Source organism: Sinohyriopsis cumingii, chromosome 15 (assembly GCF_028554795.1).
Source record: "Sinohyriopsis cumingii isolate HCF-2022 chromosome 15, ASM2855479v2, whole genome shotgun sequence".
Lineage (NCBI taxonomy): Eukaryota > Metazoa > Mollusca > Bivalvia > Unionida > Unionidae > Sinohyriopsis > Sinohyriopsis cumingii.
Genome location: NC_142975.1, coordinates 141,646,406 through 141,666,389, shown reverse-complemented (window position 1 = coordinate 141,666,389; position 19,984 = coordinate 141,646,406). Strand labels below are relative to the sequence as shown.

The window sequence follows — 19,984 nt, the reverse complement described above, 5'->3', positions numbered from 1 at the left end:
TCAGCATCCTTATCTTCTGATTATGACCATAATATGCGCCAATCAGCATCCATATCTTCTGATGATGATCATATGTGCCAATCAGCATCCATATCTTATGATTATGACCATAATATGTGCCAATCAGCATCCATATCTTCTGATTATGACCATAATATGCGTCAATCAGCATCCATATCTTCAGATGATGATCATAATATGTGCCAATCAGCATCCATATCTTCTGATTATGACCATGATATGTGCCAATCAGCATCCATATCTTCTGATTATGACCATAATATGCGCCAATCAGCACCCATATCTTCTGATGATGACCATAATATGTGCCAGTCAGCATCCATATCTTCTGATGATGACCATAATATGTTCCAATCAGCATCCATATCTTCTGATTATGACCATAATATGCGTCAATCAGCATCCATATCTTCTGATTATGACCATAATATGTGCCAGTCAGCATCCATATCTTCTGATGATGACCATAATATGTGCCAGTCAGCATCCATATCTTCTTCTGATGATCATAATATGTGCCAGTCAGCATGTCTTCTGATTATGACCAAAATATGTGCCAATCAGCATCCATATCTTTTGATAATGACCATAGTATGTGCCAGTCAGCATCCATATCTTCTTCTGATGACCATAATATGTGCCAGTCAGCATCCATATCTTCTGATGATGACCATAATATGTGCCAGTCAGCATCCATATCTTCTTCTGATGATCATAATATGTGCCAGTCAGCATGTCTTCTGATTTTGACCATAATATGTGCCAATCAGCATCCATATCTTCTGATTATGACCATAATATGCGCCAATCAGCACCCATATCTTCTGATGATGATCATATGTGCCAATCAGCATCCATATCTTCTGATTATGACCATAATATGCGCCAATCAGCATCCATATCTTCTGATTATGACCATAATATGCACCAATCAGCATGTCTTCTGATGATGACCATAATATGTGCCAGTCAGCATCCATATCTTCTGATTATGACCATAATATGTGCCAATCAGCATCTATATCTTCTGATGATGACCAAAATGTTCCAGTCAGCATGTCTTCTGATGATGACCATAATATGTGCCAGTCAGCATCCATATCTTCTGATGATGACCATACTATGTGCCAATCAGCATCTATATCTTCTGATGATGACCAAAATGTTCCAGTCAGCATGTCTTCTGACGATGACCATAATATGTGCCAATCAGCATCCATATCTTCTGACGATGACCAAAATGTTCCAGTCAGCATATCTTCTGATGATGACCATAATATGTGCCAGTCAGCATCCATATCTTCTGATGATGACCAAAATGTTCCAGTCAGCATATCTTCTGATGATGACCATGATATGTGCTAATCAGCATGTCTTCTGATGGTGACCATAATATGTGCCAGTCAGCATCCATATCTTCTGATGGTGACCATAATATGTTCCAGTCAGCATGTCTTCTGATGATGACCATACTATGCGCTAATCAGCATCCATATCTACTGATGATGACCATAATATTTGCCAATCAGCATGTTTTCTGATGATGATCATAATATGTGCCAGTCTCTATCGATATCTTCTGATGATAACCATAATATGTTCCAATCAGCATGTCTTCTGATGATAACCATAACATGTGCCAATTAGCATCCATATCTGATGACGATGACCATAAAACATTTTGTACTAATAGAACCTGTGTTGGGGTTTGCACCAAGACAAGGAAATCCCAGTCCCAGGGTTACATTTTTTGTCTATCCTCAAGGCTTTGTCTCACGGGGAGACAATGTAACCTTGCAATAGGGATTTCCTTGTCTTGGTACAGACACCAACATAGATTATTTTTCTCACCCATTTTTTTCCAATTAAATTAAAATAACCCTGCATTTTTGCAATATAGTTAGCAGATTCAACACGTACAGTATTAATCAGGTACAGTTATTGCCTCTGACTTTGTATAAAGGTCATCTGGACTTGTACTCTTTTATAAAAATCTGAATAATTATCTAAGTAGAATCTAGCTAAATATGCTGCTTTTAAAAAAGAAAAAAAAATCCAGAAAAAAATTATAATTGTTACGTGTTGGAATTATTGCACAATGAGCAGCTTGGAGCAACATGCTGATGTTTATATAAATACTGCCCATTAATACAAATATGTTAATGAGAGTAATGGGGTGACCTGTTGACCCAGAGTACACAAGTTCTACACATGAGGAAATAGAAACGTAAAAAAATTTGATATTATTACTGTAATATCACATTTAATTGATGGATGTCATATGAAAATAACAATAATTAATATCTTTTATATGGTTAATGTTTAACTTTCATCAGTTAAATTTTGGAACGCGTTCTATGGCAGGCAATGGTGTGATATTGTGCAGTACAATAGGCCTGCTGGGTACAGTTCTAACAAGTGTGTAACAACTGAAGAGAATTCTAATTCATGACTTTCTTGGAAATTTTTATTTTCTGTCTTGGAAATATGGCAATGGTTGCTTTCACTAGTGCAGTGATATGCTACATGGAAATCTTTTTGTGGAATAGCGTGTGGACTGATGAATGAACCACTCTGGTTGATAAGTGCAGTAGTTTTCATTTGCAGTCACATTATTATATTTGAATCAACTGGGGCAGATTGTGAGTGTTTTACAAAATTATAAGAAACCAGTCTGACATAACACATTTCTGGTTTTTGTCAGCTTTGCATTAGTGTTGAGACAGTTTGGATTTTTGTAGTCAGTGGTGTGTATTGCGTGTGTGTCTTGAGCTTCACCAAATAGTTTGACTTTGTGTGTGTGTCTTAAAATGTTTTGTATGGTATGTTATCAGAGTTGGAGAGACCCTAAATTGTTTTAGGAGTTAATTTCTTTATATTATTTATGTTGTTGTTGTTATATGATTTTATAACAACTCTGTCAGGCACAGCATAAGACAACAAAGGTATCTTCGTTTTAAAAGTAGTTCCTAGCGCGTGGACACCATGGCTGAGATGGCCAGACTGAGACAAGAAAAGTAAGGTTAGATTTCTGTCACATGGGTGGGAAAAAGTTTTATTGCAATTGATTTGAAAACAGACAAGTCAAATTCACAAGAATCTATCACACACTACATACAAGTGTAATCCAATAAAAACTCAGACCAGCTGCATTCACAAGATTATGTTACAAAGCATCAAGATGTAAGACAATAAGACTAATAACTCTAACAAAACAGGAGCACAGTGGTTTGCATTCAGTCCTACATTGGATTCAGTTTCAAGTCAAAAGGGGCAGTAACTCTTACAAAAACTTGTTGGAGCAAAATTATTTGTTGATATTAGCATCTTCAGCTGATGACCGTAATATTTGTGAAGATGTGCACTTTGACAAATCGCTGTGATCCTCTGATTTTTGTGTGAATTTTCACGATTAATACCCAATGTAGGTAATGATGATCATCCTTCATTGTAATGCATTTGTAATGGATTAGGACTAACACAGGTGCATCCAGTTATCGAGATGCATCCAATTATAATATGTATCTTTATTTATTATGTTGCATTTTGTTCAGAACTGAAATACGTATGAATGTTTACATTAGAAGAAAGCATGCTGAAACAGTATTAAAATTAGATCAATTTTATTATGTACATAAGTAATAATGTATATACAAATATAGTGTGTTTCTATGCAAGTAAAAAGTGGATAAGGTCAGAAGTAAACCAGTTGTACAAAATAATGTCTGTGATTGATCTTTTCAAATGGGATGCATTGAATTATGAAAGCAAATTTACTATTCTTCATTTGGAACAAAGAAAATGATGGGAAATAAAACTTCTAAACTATCAAAATATATTTTATAACTTTTTACATTGTCTTCTGAAAGACTGAAACAACATGATTGGTAAAATTTAACTTTAGTTCAGAATTTTAAGAGTCCACAACCAACACCAACAATGTACAAAATCAGTTAGATTCTTTTCAGATTAAGTTGGATTCCAAAATTGTTTTTTTCCAGAATCTTAAGGCACAAAGCTAGTAGGATCATGACTTAGGCAAATGAAATTCAACATAATTCTTCTTCAGTCTAAATCTTCCATCCAGTCTTCAGTAGATTTCCATGTTGTAATCTCTGTATGATGGTTGCCTGTTCAACAGGTTCCGAGTCATAAACTTTATCTTTTGTTGTTTTGAATGCCCAACTCATGTATTTATCTATTTTTTCCTTGTTGATTTCCATGTCTGCCAGAGTAATTGCTCGTTTCAGGTCATTAACAGAGACGGGGCTAAAAGTAGAAAATATCACATGATCTCATTCCATTGCAAGTCTTATGGCCATAGCATTTTAGATGTAAAGATGCAGGGTCAGAGTTCAGGATGTAAACATGCAGTTCATTGCTTTTAAGATTAAGAGTAGGCAAACTTTGCACTTTGTTGTCCTTGGTTTGACGTTAGAGACCACACCCTGATTTGACCCAATTTCTCTATTTTTGTTCTTCAAATCAAGATTTTGCATTACCTTATTTATAATACTTTGGACAATATTGGGGTTTTAGTAGGAGTTATCAGAAAAAGGATTCAAATTAACTATAAAATTGTATACATGTGAGTCATTTTATTATTAAAAAAATAATTCAGAAATTCTTCAAATCTGAATGATCTTCAACATTTTACTCAGATAAAACAAAACTAAGTTAAGGAGAAAGCAAGAATTGTGACTAATTTAATCCTGATGCCTGCTTCATGTTTATTGTAAACATCATCAATCCAAAACCAAAAAATAAGACTGATAACAGAATACTATCAATTTAAGACGAAAAATCTTAACGGTTACATGAAATTGGGAATAGAGCATACATGGGTCTGTAGTTGCTCATTCAAAATTAATCAAATCTATTTTGGGTCTGGCACTGTGCCAAGGAAATTGCAGTTGAGATGCTGTGTTATTTGTCTTTTGTGATGCTTTGCCAGGGAGACAAGAAATAAAGTGATTCTTGATGCAGGTTTCATTCTGGCTGCCACTGAATTTTTTTTATTACCCATATGCTCTTCAGCAAGAACAAAACTTGTTCTCATTCTTCTATATGTGATAGTTGCCCATGTGAGATATGTATAGCCCACTATTGAGAATATCACTGTGCTTATGACATTATGTCTGCAATTTTGCTTGTGGTTTTAATACTGAAATGACTAATGTTACAAGCTTTCCAACAGCAATTCTCATTAACAACAAATTATTTGTTGTATGTTGTAAACTAAACCGTTGATGCTCCAAACCTGGAGCAGGAACTTGGTAAACCTCCTTTTGGTCCCAGAAATTCTCAGCCTCAAATTAGATTTTTCTATCGCATAATGTTTTTACATTATAATGGATTTATTAATTTTATGTTTTTCATTGCTTGCAATTAAAACAAATATGAAATTCAAATTGAACTGTATGACATCCTGAAAGTGTGCATCTTACTGCTACGTTATCATGAAATTTTATCTCTCAACAACAAGATTACATTAGTTGTCTTTTGCAAGGACTTTGCCTATCAGAGGGCATACTTGTATCCAGGGATGTTATTTCCTTGTCTCTGACAATCCCTATATTATTTTTAAGGGCTGGAATCATCCAGCTATAAAGAAGATCTGTAAGTTACATAAATATAAACATATAGCAATCTACAATTTTGTTCCAGTTGTAACTGACAAATTAAGGATTAGGCACCAAATCTTCTATCCAAGGGTAGATAACTCTTCTAACTGCTTTCTCTGTAAGTAGGTGACATTTTAGCTCTTGTAGTGCTACATCTAGGCAAAACATGTTAACATTTAGTTTCAGTTGGAAGGTTTTGATTTGCAGATGTTCTAATTTATTACGATCAGGTTATATATATTTGAAAAGAAAATAATAGCATGTTATTCTCACTAGGAGACAAAGACCAGTGACTTGAGATAACCAATCCAAGACAAGAGCAGTAAAGATGCAATTTTACTGAATTTCTGTATCATATTGCCGAGAAAATTTAAGCAAGAATCACAAATGTCTAAGATTTCTCTATTACACTGGTATGAAGGTAGGTTTCATTAATAATCTCCACTATATGTACATGTACCTTGGTAACCACATCTCACTTCCACCTGGACCACTGTATGAGCACTTAACATAAGTGGTTTGAACTTGTAATGGAATGGACAGAAGAATACATGAATATAAATGAGGTTTAAACTAGCAGTGGCAACCATTGCAAATATTCTCACTTTTTATTACCTACAGAAATACAACTTTTTAGCTTCACCCTCACCCTCAAACCCTTCGTGGGTGCAGCATATAAGATCAGTGGTCATCTTAAACATCTTACCAAATACCATTTAGGTCTGTCAATTAGGTTATGAGGAAAAGCACTTGACAGACACACAGACAGATTTTACTGACTGCAAGGCATCAAATGCCCCAAAAGGGCCAATGTAAAAAGACTATGTTGTAACTTTTCAAGGAAAAGGTTAGGATAATGTGATCTATAGATCCATGCAAGCACTGACAAATCCATACCCCTAATACTCCATTGAAGATATATAAAAGCTGTAGGCAGAGAAATTGGTGGCAATAAGGAGAACATGTATTGTTTAGAAGCAAATGTACTTTGATTAAAAATCTAGAAATATGCAAATACTATCACCCAAATCCATTCCATGCATTTAGTTTGTAAAACGGAAATATGTTAACAGAACAGAGGTGGCCAACACAAATCCAGAAAACCGCACCCAAACACAAAATATAAAGTGTAACAGACGGATGCATGGATTGACAAAACAATATATCCCTACCATTAACATGACTTCGCATAACATTCTCCAAGAAATATCAATTTTATAATGTGACCACATCAGCAAATGTAGCAAAAAAGGTGAAAGGAAATAAGGCAAATCTGTATTCTGGGTCATAAAGATGATGCAAGCCTTTCTGTTCGAATTTTTAAACAATTCTAAAAACTAAATATGGTCATCAATAATTCCACAACCATATAAGATAATAAGATATGTACAGATGTATCCTGAAATTTTTATGCAAAAATATGTTACAATAACACCCTTTTTCATCAACAGTGTCTTCCTTTCTAGAAAATCAAGTAAATACACAATTCTGGTCTGCCTAAGCAGAAAATTTAAGATGTAAGTATATATGAAGCAATGGTTTGATTTTTTGATACACAGAAATGTAATTGCCAAGATTGTCATATTTAGATTTTTTCAAAATTGCAGCAAGCAAATCTAAAGGATTTATTATTATTAATAATAATAATTTATTATTAATAATAATAATAATAATAAAATATTCATCAAAAGCTCCTATTCTAACAAGAGAAAACCTTTGCATTCTGATTGCATGTGCAACTAAGTCAATTTCACCTGGTTATATAACATATATATTATGAGACATACTTGATATCAGAAAGCTGTGTCTTTATTTCCTCCACAAATTTCATTCTTTCCTGAGTGTGAAACTTGCGCACATCATCCAGGAATGGGCCTGTTCTTCCTTCATCATCCTGTTTTATGACCAAAAACTTGTATCAAGGTGTCATACATGGTTTGCAAGAAATAAATGACAAAACACTAGGAAAAAGTTGAGAATCTAGTGCAAAGCCTAGGAGTTTAAAATCTGTACAGCCATGACTGTTTCATCTGGAAGCCTGACCCTAGCAAATGTTTATAAATGTTCTTCTTTTGCATAGTTATCAAATCAACAACTATGATCTGCTTGTATCTTTTACAGAATCAGCAAAAGTCAAAGCATGTTTCAACATTAAAAAATTCCAATGATAATAATAAACAAAATGAGAACTACTTGGTAAACAATTATATAACTAACTTTGCCATGGGATAATTGTGATTTTGACAATATAGACTACCATATGCTGACTCAAAATAAACTATTTTACTTCCAGGCAACTTGTACCTTAGTATTTCGTCCATCAAAAATATTTACCCATGGTCAAAATTCTGAGCACAAAAAGTGACCGATAATTCATATTTTTGAGATACATTAACTTTGATTATAATATGATGAAGATCTTTACAATTATCTTTGTGGGGGGGCAAGGGCTACAATACATATCTGAATAATATTCATATCTTTGTGCAATGTGAGTAAATGAATTTCAGATTTTAGCATTTTCACTTCTACCTCCAAGTTTGGTGCTTAAGGAGTTTTTAATGACAAGATGGTGTCTCACCTCCATAAAGAGATTCTTGTACTCAAACTCATTGGAGTCTTTTGCATCTAGTTCTTGTTCTGCTGCCTTCACTAGCCTATTTACAAAATCCTCCTCTATGCCTGAGAGGTAGGTGCGGAGGCCTTCTTTGAAGTCATCTCGACTCAGCTTGTTTTTGTTGCCCTGGGCCATGTCTTGATTGGTCAGATGGGTCAAAAGTTTCTGCACACACTTTAACTGGCTATGGTAGATCTCTTCATCTATCTGGGGACCAAAAAGGATGCAATTGTCTGTTATGTATATTTAAATGGCATTGTTTGTTAGTTAGGTTTTTTAAAAATAAATTATTTTTTCATTATTTGGTATGTTAATGTAACACTGTATGTTGGACTTGACCTCCAAAATCAAGTTCATGTTCTACTTGACCTGAATCATTGACTTTTTTTAATTCTGTAAAGAACTAATACACAGCCAAATAGTTTAATGTGAGAATGGGTTTAATATTAGAGATATTTATTCATAGAAATGAACATTTTTATTTGGGTCTAGGTTATTGGAATTCCAATATAAATATCCCTGCCCTACCTGATCTATTCCACATTCTTTATTATAATTTTAGTAACAGACCTAATTATAAGTAAAACTTAGGGTCCTTCTAGAAGGTTATTTTCCATTAGGTAATACTTTTTTTTAGCAAATGCTAATTGTGACCTGAGGTCAAGTAGATGACTATATAATCTTGTTACTGGAAAAACTAATTCATGCTGTAAGATTCAGCAGAATCAGTTGTATTATTGTCATGTCCAAATATTCATTTGGGCTGGAATTTATCTATTCAAATTATTTAATTCAAAAGATTCTTCTCTGGAAACACAAAGTGCTCTTCAAAAATAACATTCTTGGAAATTGAGACTTGAACTTATAGTGAAATTTCCAATAAGGATTTCATTCTTGGATTTTATTTTTGTGATCCAACAAAAGATTGTTGGCACATCAGCGTTAGATGCCCCCCCCCCCTCCACCAACAGGAACATCAACAACTTCAGCATTGGATTTAATTTGATTTCCACTAAAGTTTATTCAGAACTCTAATTATTAGGACTTGTGTGTGCAATTCTAGGATTATCGGGGATTTAATTCATAATACTCCAAGTTCCTCCTTATTTTTACATTTTCACTTTGTATTCTAGGGAAATAAATCATCTGTTGAATTTTACAGAGCTTGTTGCTCCTCACTCTTTCCTATTACTTATGTTAAGACCATAGAGTCTTCAAAAACCATCAATACTGGCCAAGGTACATCGGTTTTACTCATAGTAGCTATAATATAGTTTGTGTTGTTATGTGTGTACATACTACTTGGTCTTACTCCCCCATATACACACACAAACTTCAAACTCCCCTCCCCTCTCTGTGTGTATGCACTTAAGGGACAGTGCCATATATTTTCTCTAAAACTTGGTCTTATTATGCATTTCCAATCCTCTTTTTAAATGTGACAAGGTAAATGCATGACAAATCGTAAATGTAGACATAAATAGTAGATGTTAGACATAAATAGTAAATCTTTGACATGAATAGTAAATGTAAGACATAAATAGTAAATCTTTGACATGAATAGTAAATGTAAGACATAAATAGTAAATCTTTGACATGAATAGTAAATGTAAGACATAAATAGTAAATCTTTGACATGAACAGTAAATGTAAGACATAAAGAGTAAATGTATGACATAAATAGCACACAGAAGACATAAATAGTAAAAAATATGACAAGTAGTAAACATATGACAAAAAGCAAATGAAAGACAAATAATAAATAGCATAAATAGCAAATGGAAGACATAAAATAGTAAATGGAAGAAAAATAGTAAATGTATGACATAAATAGCAAATGGAAGACATAAATGTATGACATAAATAGCAAATGGAAGACATAAATAAATGTATGACATAAATAGCAAATGGAAGACATAAATGTATGACATAAATAATTATAGACATATGTTACTTATAAAGATGAGATAATGTATTGTCTTTAATACAACAAAAGGATATGACAATGACAAAACAATTACTAATTATCTAATATAAAATGTTAACAGTGAAGATTTGCATGCTCTCTATATCACTTGCCTTCATCCACTTCTACAATGCCCACATACAGATGATTAAATTCAGTCTTTCTTATGAGAACATTTAAACATAACTAATTTATTACAGTGAGGAAATTCTCCCAGAAAGTTGCTAGCACTTTTGCTGATTGATTATCAATGCATATTTACTTTACCACTATCAAACTTAATGTTTAGCATAAATTTCATATACATAGGCAATAAGTAAGGGTATCATACTATAATCAAACATGCATACTCATAAATAGAGTCATTTTATAGCAAGGCTTATGACAACAATAAGATGGCAGGCCAGTTTCTGGCAGGGTTAAAAACAAAAATAAATTTAACAGCCAGTTTATAACAGTTTTGATGACAACAATAAAATGGACACAAAGCCTTTTTAAGTTTATAGTTCTTGACAGAAATTTACTGACACACATGCAAGTTAGTAAGCTAAATATTTTTTTTCTTCATTTTTGAACATGAGTTATATGAGACAAAACATTTTACAACCTACTGTAAAATGGTCTAGTGTTATGAGTGTCCTTCAAACCGGTGTGTCACTTTGATAAAATTCATATTAGATACAAAATCAGGTTGAGGCAATTTGCAAATCTATTTAATTAACTGGTTGATTTTCACATTAATATGACTCATATGGTAACTTGCACATGCCAATCTTAAAACAATATTTTGACACGCATATTGGTGCCTGTATTTAGTTCACTGTACTGTCATTCAGTGCATCTTGGTGGCTGTGTTATGTTCAGTATCCGGGGCCCCAAGTGGCCGAGTGGTCTAAAGCGTTCTCCGTTACGGATCACTGCCATCTCACCTCTGTCTGCGCCGGTTCGAGTCTCAGATTCAGCCAATGTAGGTATGTGAGAAAGCATGCCAGTAGCTTCTCGTGGGTCGGTGGTTCTTTCTGGGGTTTTCCCGGGTTCTTCCTCCACCATTAATACTGGCCGCCATATATAGCCTATCGTGTGCTGAAAAATGGCGTTAAACCCCTCAACAACAACAACAACAACATGTTCAGTATCCTGTCATTCAGTGCATCTTGATGTCTGTATTCAGTATACTGTCATTCAATGTATCTTGGTGCCTGTGTTATGTTCAGTATAATGTCATTCAGTGTACATTGGTACCTGTCTTCATTATACTGTCATTCAGTGGATCTTTATGCCTGTGTTCAATATACTGCCATTCAGAGCATCATGGTGCATGTGTTATGTTCAGTATAATGTCATTCAGTGTACATTGGTGCCTGTATTCAGTATAATGTCATTCAGTGTACATTGGTGCCTGTATTCAGTAAAGTGTCAATCAGTGTAGATTGGTGCCTGTATCCAGTATGTCATTCAGTGTACATTAGTGCCTGTATTCAGTAAACTGTTCATCAGTGTACATTGGAGACTGTATTCAGTATAATATCATTCAGTGCACATTGGTGCCTGTTTTCAGTATAATGTCGTTCAGTGCACATTGGTGCCTGTTTTCAGTATAATGTCATTCAGTGTACATTGGTGCCTGTATTCAGTATAATGCCATTCCGGTTCTTCATACAAATATTCCTGTACATTTATTTCAGTCACAGTAATCTGTAAATTTTATTTTTCAAAAATATTTCTACAAAGTATTTAAAACTTTTGATGTAGAAAGAGATAAAACATTTGTAAAAACATTTCATCCAGTAACACACGTACTGCACCGAATCTAAGGATGAGGGTCATGTTAAATATGTCCCCTAGTGACAAAACATGTTGGTAGAGATCCACCACTTATTTAAATTTTGCATAGTAAGAATGGTCCAATATGCTATTTATTTCAATATGAATAATATTTGGAAGAAAAAGGACTGAGTAGCCTTCTACCATACAGTAAATATAAGAGTGAAATGGTGGCATATATAACTAAGATACTGTAACCAAACACCATATACAACCCTCCAAAAATCTTACATTTCTCAATGATTTTATAAATTGCCTTTTACCTCTTCACTGAGTGCTCCCCAGAACAAACCAATGTGCTCATCATGAGAGTATCTCTGGCAAGCATCGTGTAGATTGTATCCCCACTCCATAATCATCTGTTCCAAACCAAACCTCCGTTTCAGATACGTGTAGAGGAAGTCAGACAGGCTCTCCCTTTCCCCATCACTTTTCTGGAATATTAGGGAAAAATACATAGTGTGGAAATGTAAAACAAAATTGAAGTTACAAAACCACAGTCACAGCTGAATAATCTGGTGCACTGTATTTGGGACCTCCCTAACATTAGACAGATGCTCTACAATCACAGCTTTTCCCATAGCATATTTGACCCACTTCTCAAAGATATAGACTCATTTTCTCAATTAGTTGTGCCTATCCAGACAAATATTTCTACTGTTTTTCAAAGATACATCCTTATGTCTCCACTATTTGTACCTTTCCAGACATGTTTTCTACCACTTTTCTAAGACACATCCTCCTGTCTCCACTATTTGTGCCTATCCAGACATATATTTCTACTGAAACAGTATGATAGGTCATGTGTTTGGTCACTGCCACCAAATGTCTCAGGGAAGAAATTCACAGCAGACCAGGTTTAAGGTTTGGGTCCTCTCTTACTCTAGACAGGTGCTTTACCACCCAAGTTAACCAATGCAAGATGCCAGACCCATTTCCGACATAATGAGGATTAATGTGCATTTTGGTGGTGAGTACAACATGAAATTAATATGCATTTTGGTGGTGAGTACAACATGAAATTAATGTGCATTTTGGTGGTGAGTACAACATGAAATTAATGTGCATTTTGGTGGTGAGTATAACATGAAATTAATGTGCATTTTGGTGGTGAGTACAACATGAAATTAATGTGCGTTTTGGTGTTGAGTACAATGAGAAATTAATGTGCATTTTGGTGTTGACTACAACATGAAAATATAAATAGAGGGTCCAATCCATCTGCAGTGCACTCTTCAGCATACCTATGATATCACACACAAAAAAACAACTTTGTGCTACTATACCTGCAGACATGATAATGATTGCAAAACATGAATTCCCATGCTCTTTAACAGGGGAGGGGTGGGTGAGGCATATTTTCAAATACTTCTACAGCAGTCTCAATATCCTGATGAAGGAAATTTCTGGAGCTTATTAGCTTTGCTTTCAGCAGTTAGATCTCAACAAGCAATTCACTATTTTTATTACAAATTTGTACCCAGCAGAATACACGGCAGTAAAATAAGAACAATGATAAACATTAATATCTAATAAATCAAACCTACTGTTGTTTTGTTTCGAATGACATATCCTGTTATGTGCTAACATTAATTCATTTGTAATTAAACAGATCTTGCCATATGTGTATTTCTGGGAATTTCACTACTAATCAGTATATGTGTATTTCTGGGAATTTCACTACTAATCAGCATATGTGTATTTCTGGGAATTTCACTACTAATCAGTATTTTATGAAATAAGAGGTTACCTCAATGGCTGTAGTTCTAACCATCTTTTAGAGACAGCATTTCTGAAGGGTGATTTTTTTAATATTAATTTTCAGCCCCAAAACAACTATAAAAATAAAACTGCTCTGATTTGATGGAAAAAAGAACTAATTCTTTTTATCATATTAGCTATATTTTTTAAAATCTTTAAATAAGAAAACAAAATATCCTGGTTGGAAGGAAAATTGCAGGTCCAGACCATCTGGAAATGTAATGGTCTGTCCCTTAGGTATATTTATGGGTAATATGTTAACTGAATTGCAAATGTATTCATGACCTTAAGTATTGTTATGTATATTTAATTTATATTGTGTGCTTGACCTTTGTCTGTGATTGAGGGTAGAGTTTTGGCATACCTGACTATTGTCATATAATGTCTACCTGATTTTTGTCATAATTACAAGTGATAAACAAGATGTTTACTTGAATTTAAGTTCAAGACCTGGGGTTTTTTTTCCACTGAAAGTTATACTGTGTTTTAGGTCATGTGAATTTCGTACATATAGGATGTGGCAAACAATTTTTCATTCCTGTTTTAATATCAGTTATTGGAGACTATAATCAGAATTTATAGTTTATTAAGTTAAAATGAGAGGAAATATTTATTTAAATTATTCATTGGACTTACAAACTGATCATTGACTTTTTGGACTAAAACACTACTTTGGGATTATTGAAGACTCATTCAAAACCATTCTGGATTATATCACTGTGAGACATTAAGACATTCATGATTATTGGAATTCATTTGGAACATTTATACTTCTGACTTGGGATGGAATATTTAGGATTATTTGGGATTTAATTCCCAATACTGTAAGATCCTCTTGAATGTTCACTTTGTAACTTAAGAGAAATAAATTTATTTGTTAATTTTACTTAACTTGCTGGTTTTGGTTCATTACTGTTTCATAGTTTAAGATGATAGAATCATAGCAATATACTGACAGGATATACTTTACACAATGACCTGCAAGTTTATCTGTCTTAACAAATCTACATTCTATATCCATGTTAACATAGGTTCTGTCATGTTTGTAAACATTGACCTATACAATCAAATGAGTTTCAAAGGTTAATCAATAGCAACATACCTCAGCATCATTAGCAATCTTTTCCCTCCATATGTCCTTTATCAGAAGTGAGGTATCTCTTTTCCCTAATCTCCTGTTCCTCACTTGACCTTCACATCTGAGGTACTTGGGAATTGAGGGTCCAGTTCCCTATAGCAAAAGCAAAATGATGTAAGTTAAAAAAAATTGGAATGATTCAAGTTTCACTCGTATATAAAATTAAAATATTTGCAACAAACAAACTTTATGATGAACTTACCAGCACAATCCATCATACATGGCTACCAAAATCAAATATCCAGGCACTAAAATATAATTATTTTTTCCACTGTTGAGATAATCTGTATATTAAAGAAGAAGTGTAAATTAAGTATGTCCAGAAAATTGTGTGTGTGTGTGTGTGATTTGGATTTTTAACAAAGCTTAAACAATTTTTCAGTCATATTGCTGCGATGTCTGCAGTGTGGCAGTTTGTAGTGATGTCTAGCACTGGGGCATCATGCCAAAGACATGTAGCATCATGTTCCACCCAGTCACATTATCCCAACACCAGGCTGACCAGTCCTAACACTAACATCCTAATGCTGAGCATCAAGCAAGGCAACTGCCAGTACCATTTTTATAAGTCTTTGTTATGACTTGGCTGGTGTTCGAACCCATGACCTTCCATATCCGAGACAGTCTGCTCTAACCACTTAGGCCATTGAAGCAGTCACCAAAAAATGAATATTCTTATAGTTATGATTGTGTATCAATGAACCCAGCAAGTACAGTGTCTAGGAAGGTTGCATTATATTCTTGTTTGCCAATAAATAGCACTTGCATTATAATACATGTATTTCAATGCTCTTTGACAACAAAAACATTTGAAGCTGCATTTCTTATGTTTGTTTTAGTTTCTGTTAGAACTACTGTTGGTGATACAAACAAGACCCTGTTCAATTTAACATTGTTTCACAGTGTAAAGATTGTCTTTGACAACAAAATATATTGATAAAATGATATATATCTACTCATATTATCTTACATGTGAAAATCTGAATGATAACTGACATCTTCTATCAAATAGAGCTTCAACACTATGATTCCAAATATGGCTGTCAGTGTCCTATATATGTAATGGAGCCATATCAGTTAGATGGGATTCAGGAATTCAAATGCAGAATACTGTTACCTGAACTCTGATTACAGGTATGAAGACCAAAATAACTTTCAAAATGAGGTTACCAAGGGGAAATATGCAATGAGATAAAAGTGAAACTACAAGTGCATATTAAACTTAAGTGTTGGAGACGACAGCTGTTTTATCAATAATAAATGTAAACTCAGTTTAGTTTACTGGAAACTCAGTTTAGTTTACTGGAAAATAAAAACAAAGATAATATCCCACAAACTTATTTACTTAAACACTTTATATCTCATAAGTTTATCAATTTTAGTGAGAATAGGAATTAATGCTCATGGCTGCATTCTCTCCCATTGTATGCTGTCCAGTGGTAAATATAAAAGAAGCCTACAATCACATGTCTGCTTGACATAATGCTATGACTTGGCCATTGATTTTACAGTTATCAAAGTGATTCACTAATTTCACATACTATATCAAGATCAAAGTTTTTTTTTCCATTGTCATTTCTTTTAACAAGTTTGTGGCTTGTTTCTTTTTTTCTAAATATTGGGCTTGATTAATAGTTGTGAAGCATGTCAGCTGTTTTTATTGCTGTCTTGTGTTAATTTACATGATAATTAGGGTTGATTATTCAATCACCAACTTTTAAGCATAAGTAAGACAGTCCTCAGTTTATGTTACCACTTGAATATTTTTGTTCTCGGGCTTCAAGAAAACTTTCTTGGTGTTCAGACAATTTTTTTTTCTCTACTGTTTAAAATTACTGCAAATTTTGAAAATGTTGTGACCAGAAAAATGGAGAGTCCAGCTATTGGGGTTAATTAAGGTATGTTGTTATGACATGAATTAATTACTCTGACTTGCTAAATTAATGAAAATGTTTTAACTGTGAACATTTTGTAATTAGAAGCGCTGTAAAATTCATGACTTTTGGGTTGCATGCAATTTGGAAATGAGTCAAATGAAGCCTGGTTACGTGTCAGTTTTGACATGAGCAGTGAATGTAACAAAAAATCAAGTAAAATAACAGAAATACAACATGAAGAACAAAGATGGCTTAGTAGCAACTTATACATTGTTTTTGTTCCAGCCATCTTGACTACATCATATTCTTAGCTATTTTCCACCAAACAAATGGGGAGTGTTTAAACTATATATGAAACCCAAGTCTTGTAATTCTGGTATTTCATTAGAAAACTCAACCCTGGTGTTGTGAATTGAAGTCAAACAAAATGCAGTCATCAGTGCGTGCAAAGTTTGGGAGGGTAAGAGGATCTCAAAACAAAGTGTAAATGAAAACATGAACAAGCTTTTCTCTGTCCCCCCTTCCCAAAGTGACAAAAAGAAGATAAAATTTGCAGCAATGCATATAGCAAAGCACTGTGACATTTATTTTTGACAATGAAGCTTTGTAAAATGACAGTGGAGATAACTCTAAAGTGCCATTAGATGGTTGATGATATAAAATAACTGTAACATTATTTTAAAATAAATTCTCATAAGAAATTACCTGAGATACATGTGCCGATGTCAAATGATGTCAAAAACATAATTCATAATCCAATCATGGTCAAAAAAGGCCAAGAATATCTTAGCGTTATCTTACTGCTGACAAGTCACTTCTTGTGTGACAGAACAAAGATGGAAGACAACAGTAAACGCAAATGAACAGACTTGAAATTTGGTCCTAATTAGAAAAACATTATATCCTTGTATTTATGACTACAGACCTGCCCTTCAAAATACTCAGCACCACTGCTATTATCTACAATCTCTCCTGAGGCCATCTCACTCAGTAAAATATCCACCAGTTCATTGCTTCTCTTTCCATCAGATAATTCCTTCCATCTTCCTATCCCACCTTTGACAAAATCTGCACATTTCTCCCAATCTGGCCTGTAAATCATTAAAAGGTGAATTCACATGTTAGGAAGATCCTTCTAGCATAACTAACTGCTTTAAACCTACATTTATTCAAGTGACATTTATTTTGCACTGAATTCAGAAGAAACTCTATCCACAAAAAGTATATGGTGATGTGAATTCGTAATTTTCTTACAAATTTCAGATGTGTGAATCAGCAGATATGCAAATTTTAGCTTCCACAAAATAAATTCATATAAAAAAATATTCATTTCTTTTTTTTAAATGACAAAAAGTGCAGATATGTCTGAAAATATCAGAACATAATAATAATAATAATAATAATAATAATAATAATAATTATAATTAAATGCAACAATATTACAATCCCAGGCAAAAGAAAGTATGTTGCATTTATTGGAGATTTATGGACATATAATATACATTTTCATTATTTAGGCTGATCATTTTTCATTCAGAAAAATCAAGCCGCGTTCAGGTACCCACTCAGCATGAATGCACCAGACCTCAGTTACAGGTGGCTATACAAATACAGATAAATACTGATTCTCTCTCTCTCTATATATATATACATATACATACACCACATACATTAAGAATAACATGGCATTTAAAGTGTTGGTATAAAGTAAATTGATATAACAATACTATTGGTATATACAATTGTGATCCGCCCATGGCACAATAATATGAATATATAAACATTCTTTCAACCACAGGCCTATAGATCAATGATGAATTGCTACTCATTCATTAATCATAAATGACATATGAAAATAACGATAAAAAATATTAATAGTCCCTGTTTTCTAAATGATATTAAACTGGTACACAATTTCGTCAGAATCCTTTCTTTTTTCCATTCCCCTCTTGTGCCTTAATGACAAAATAAGCACAAATCTGGAGTGAGAGAGAAAAACATATTGTGCTGGACAAAAACATTAAAACTGAGCTTGTACCAAGTAACCTACAGTAATCTGGTTCATCGTAACGGTATGTTTACACTTTCTTGGGATCTATCTACAGTGTTCATAATACCAATGATACGTAGTTGCAATAGCCAGTAACACTAGGCCTATATGTTAAATTTGTCGGTTATGAGGCACACATACTGTATTGTGTTTTAATCCTTTGTTTTTGTTTCTTAAACCTATTATAATGTTCTAAACATTGATTATTAATTATTAAATGTAAAAATGTCCAAATGGTCACCCCCACTCCCCCCTCTCTCTCTCTCTCTGGGTACAGGCAAATATGAGCGTTGGGGTTTTTGGCTGGTCATATGATGATGTCTCTGGACCTATGAATGATGGTAATGTTAGTCAAGCCATCCAAAGGAGAAAAGAGAGAGAGGGAAAGAGAGAGAATTGTATAGTCTTTAGAAATTTAATTAAAGCAGAATGATGACTTAGATGAACTGTCAATATATTAAAATATTTTAATTACCTCTTGTTGGTTTGTCATTTCACTTAGTTTCTATTCCACGCTAATTTCCATATGCCAGTATGTGAATGTCTGACAGTACAGGTTCAGTGTACAAGAAGATAATTTTGTTTGCAGTGCACTACTTTCTTCATAAAAACCATATTTCATGTGTATAATCTTGAGTGTGTTATACTGATTTAATAAATGTGAATAAAATTAGAAACTGAAAAAGAAAACAATCAACTTATCAATTTGCATATGTGATTGTGAACAAGAAGAAAAATCGTAGAACTACATTTTGTAGCGGACACACTTGCAGTGATGTGAGTAGTTCATTCACTCAGTCAACACACAGACGTTAGGAGCATATCATAACTCCATTTCAAGTGCAAATATGTGTTTTGGGTATGTGATATAAATAAGATATATGGATAGTATGTATGCTGTATCAATGATATACCACTCATTGTATATATTTTTCACTAAACTAAATATATGTTTTCCACATGGTTTTGTCCATAGAAATATTTCAAAATAAACTGATCAAAACTGGTTCAGCCATGTTAGAGAAGAAGCTAAAAACAGGTTTTCACATGGTTGTTAAGGAACCCACCCACAGCTTGTGGAGTCAGCCCAGAAATAATTTTGACAA

General features: G+C 33.6%; 1 protein-coding gene across 1 annotated transcript in view; it reads right to left on the bottom strand.

Annotated features, from left to right (window-relative positions):
• Positions 1–3,627: 3,627 nt before the first annotated feature.
• LOC149782935 (translin-associated factor X-interacting protein 1-like) overlaps positions 3,628–19,984 on the bottom strand; it is a 35,659-nt gene continuing 19,302 nt past the window's right edge. Inside the window, exons 10-15 of the mRNA XM_089934495.1 lie at positions 17,754–17,919; positions 14,916–15,044; positions 12,316–12,486; positions 8,227–8,469; positions 7,433–7,539; positions 3,628–4,290 (exon numbers count right to left, since the gene is read on the bottom strand). Of these exons, the coding sequence (XP_089790621.1) occupies positions 4,092–4,290; positions 7,433–7,539; positions 8,227–8,469; positions 12,316–12,486; positions 14,916–15,044; positions 17,754–17,919 (1,015 nt within the window). The 3' untranslated portion in view covers positions 3,628–4,091. The remainder of the gene's footprint in view (positions 4,291–7,432; positions 7,540–8,226; positions 8,470–12,315; positions 12,487–14,915; positions 15,045–17,753; positions 17,920–19,984) is intronic.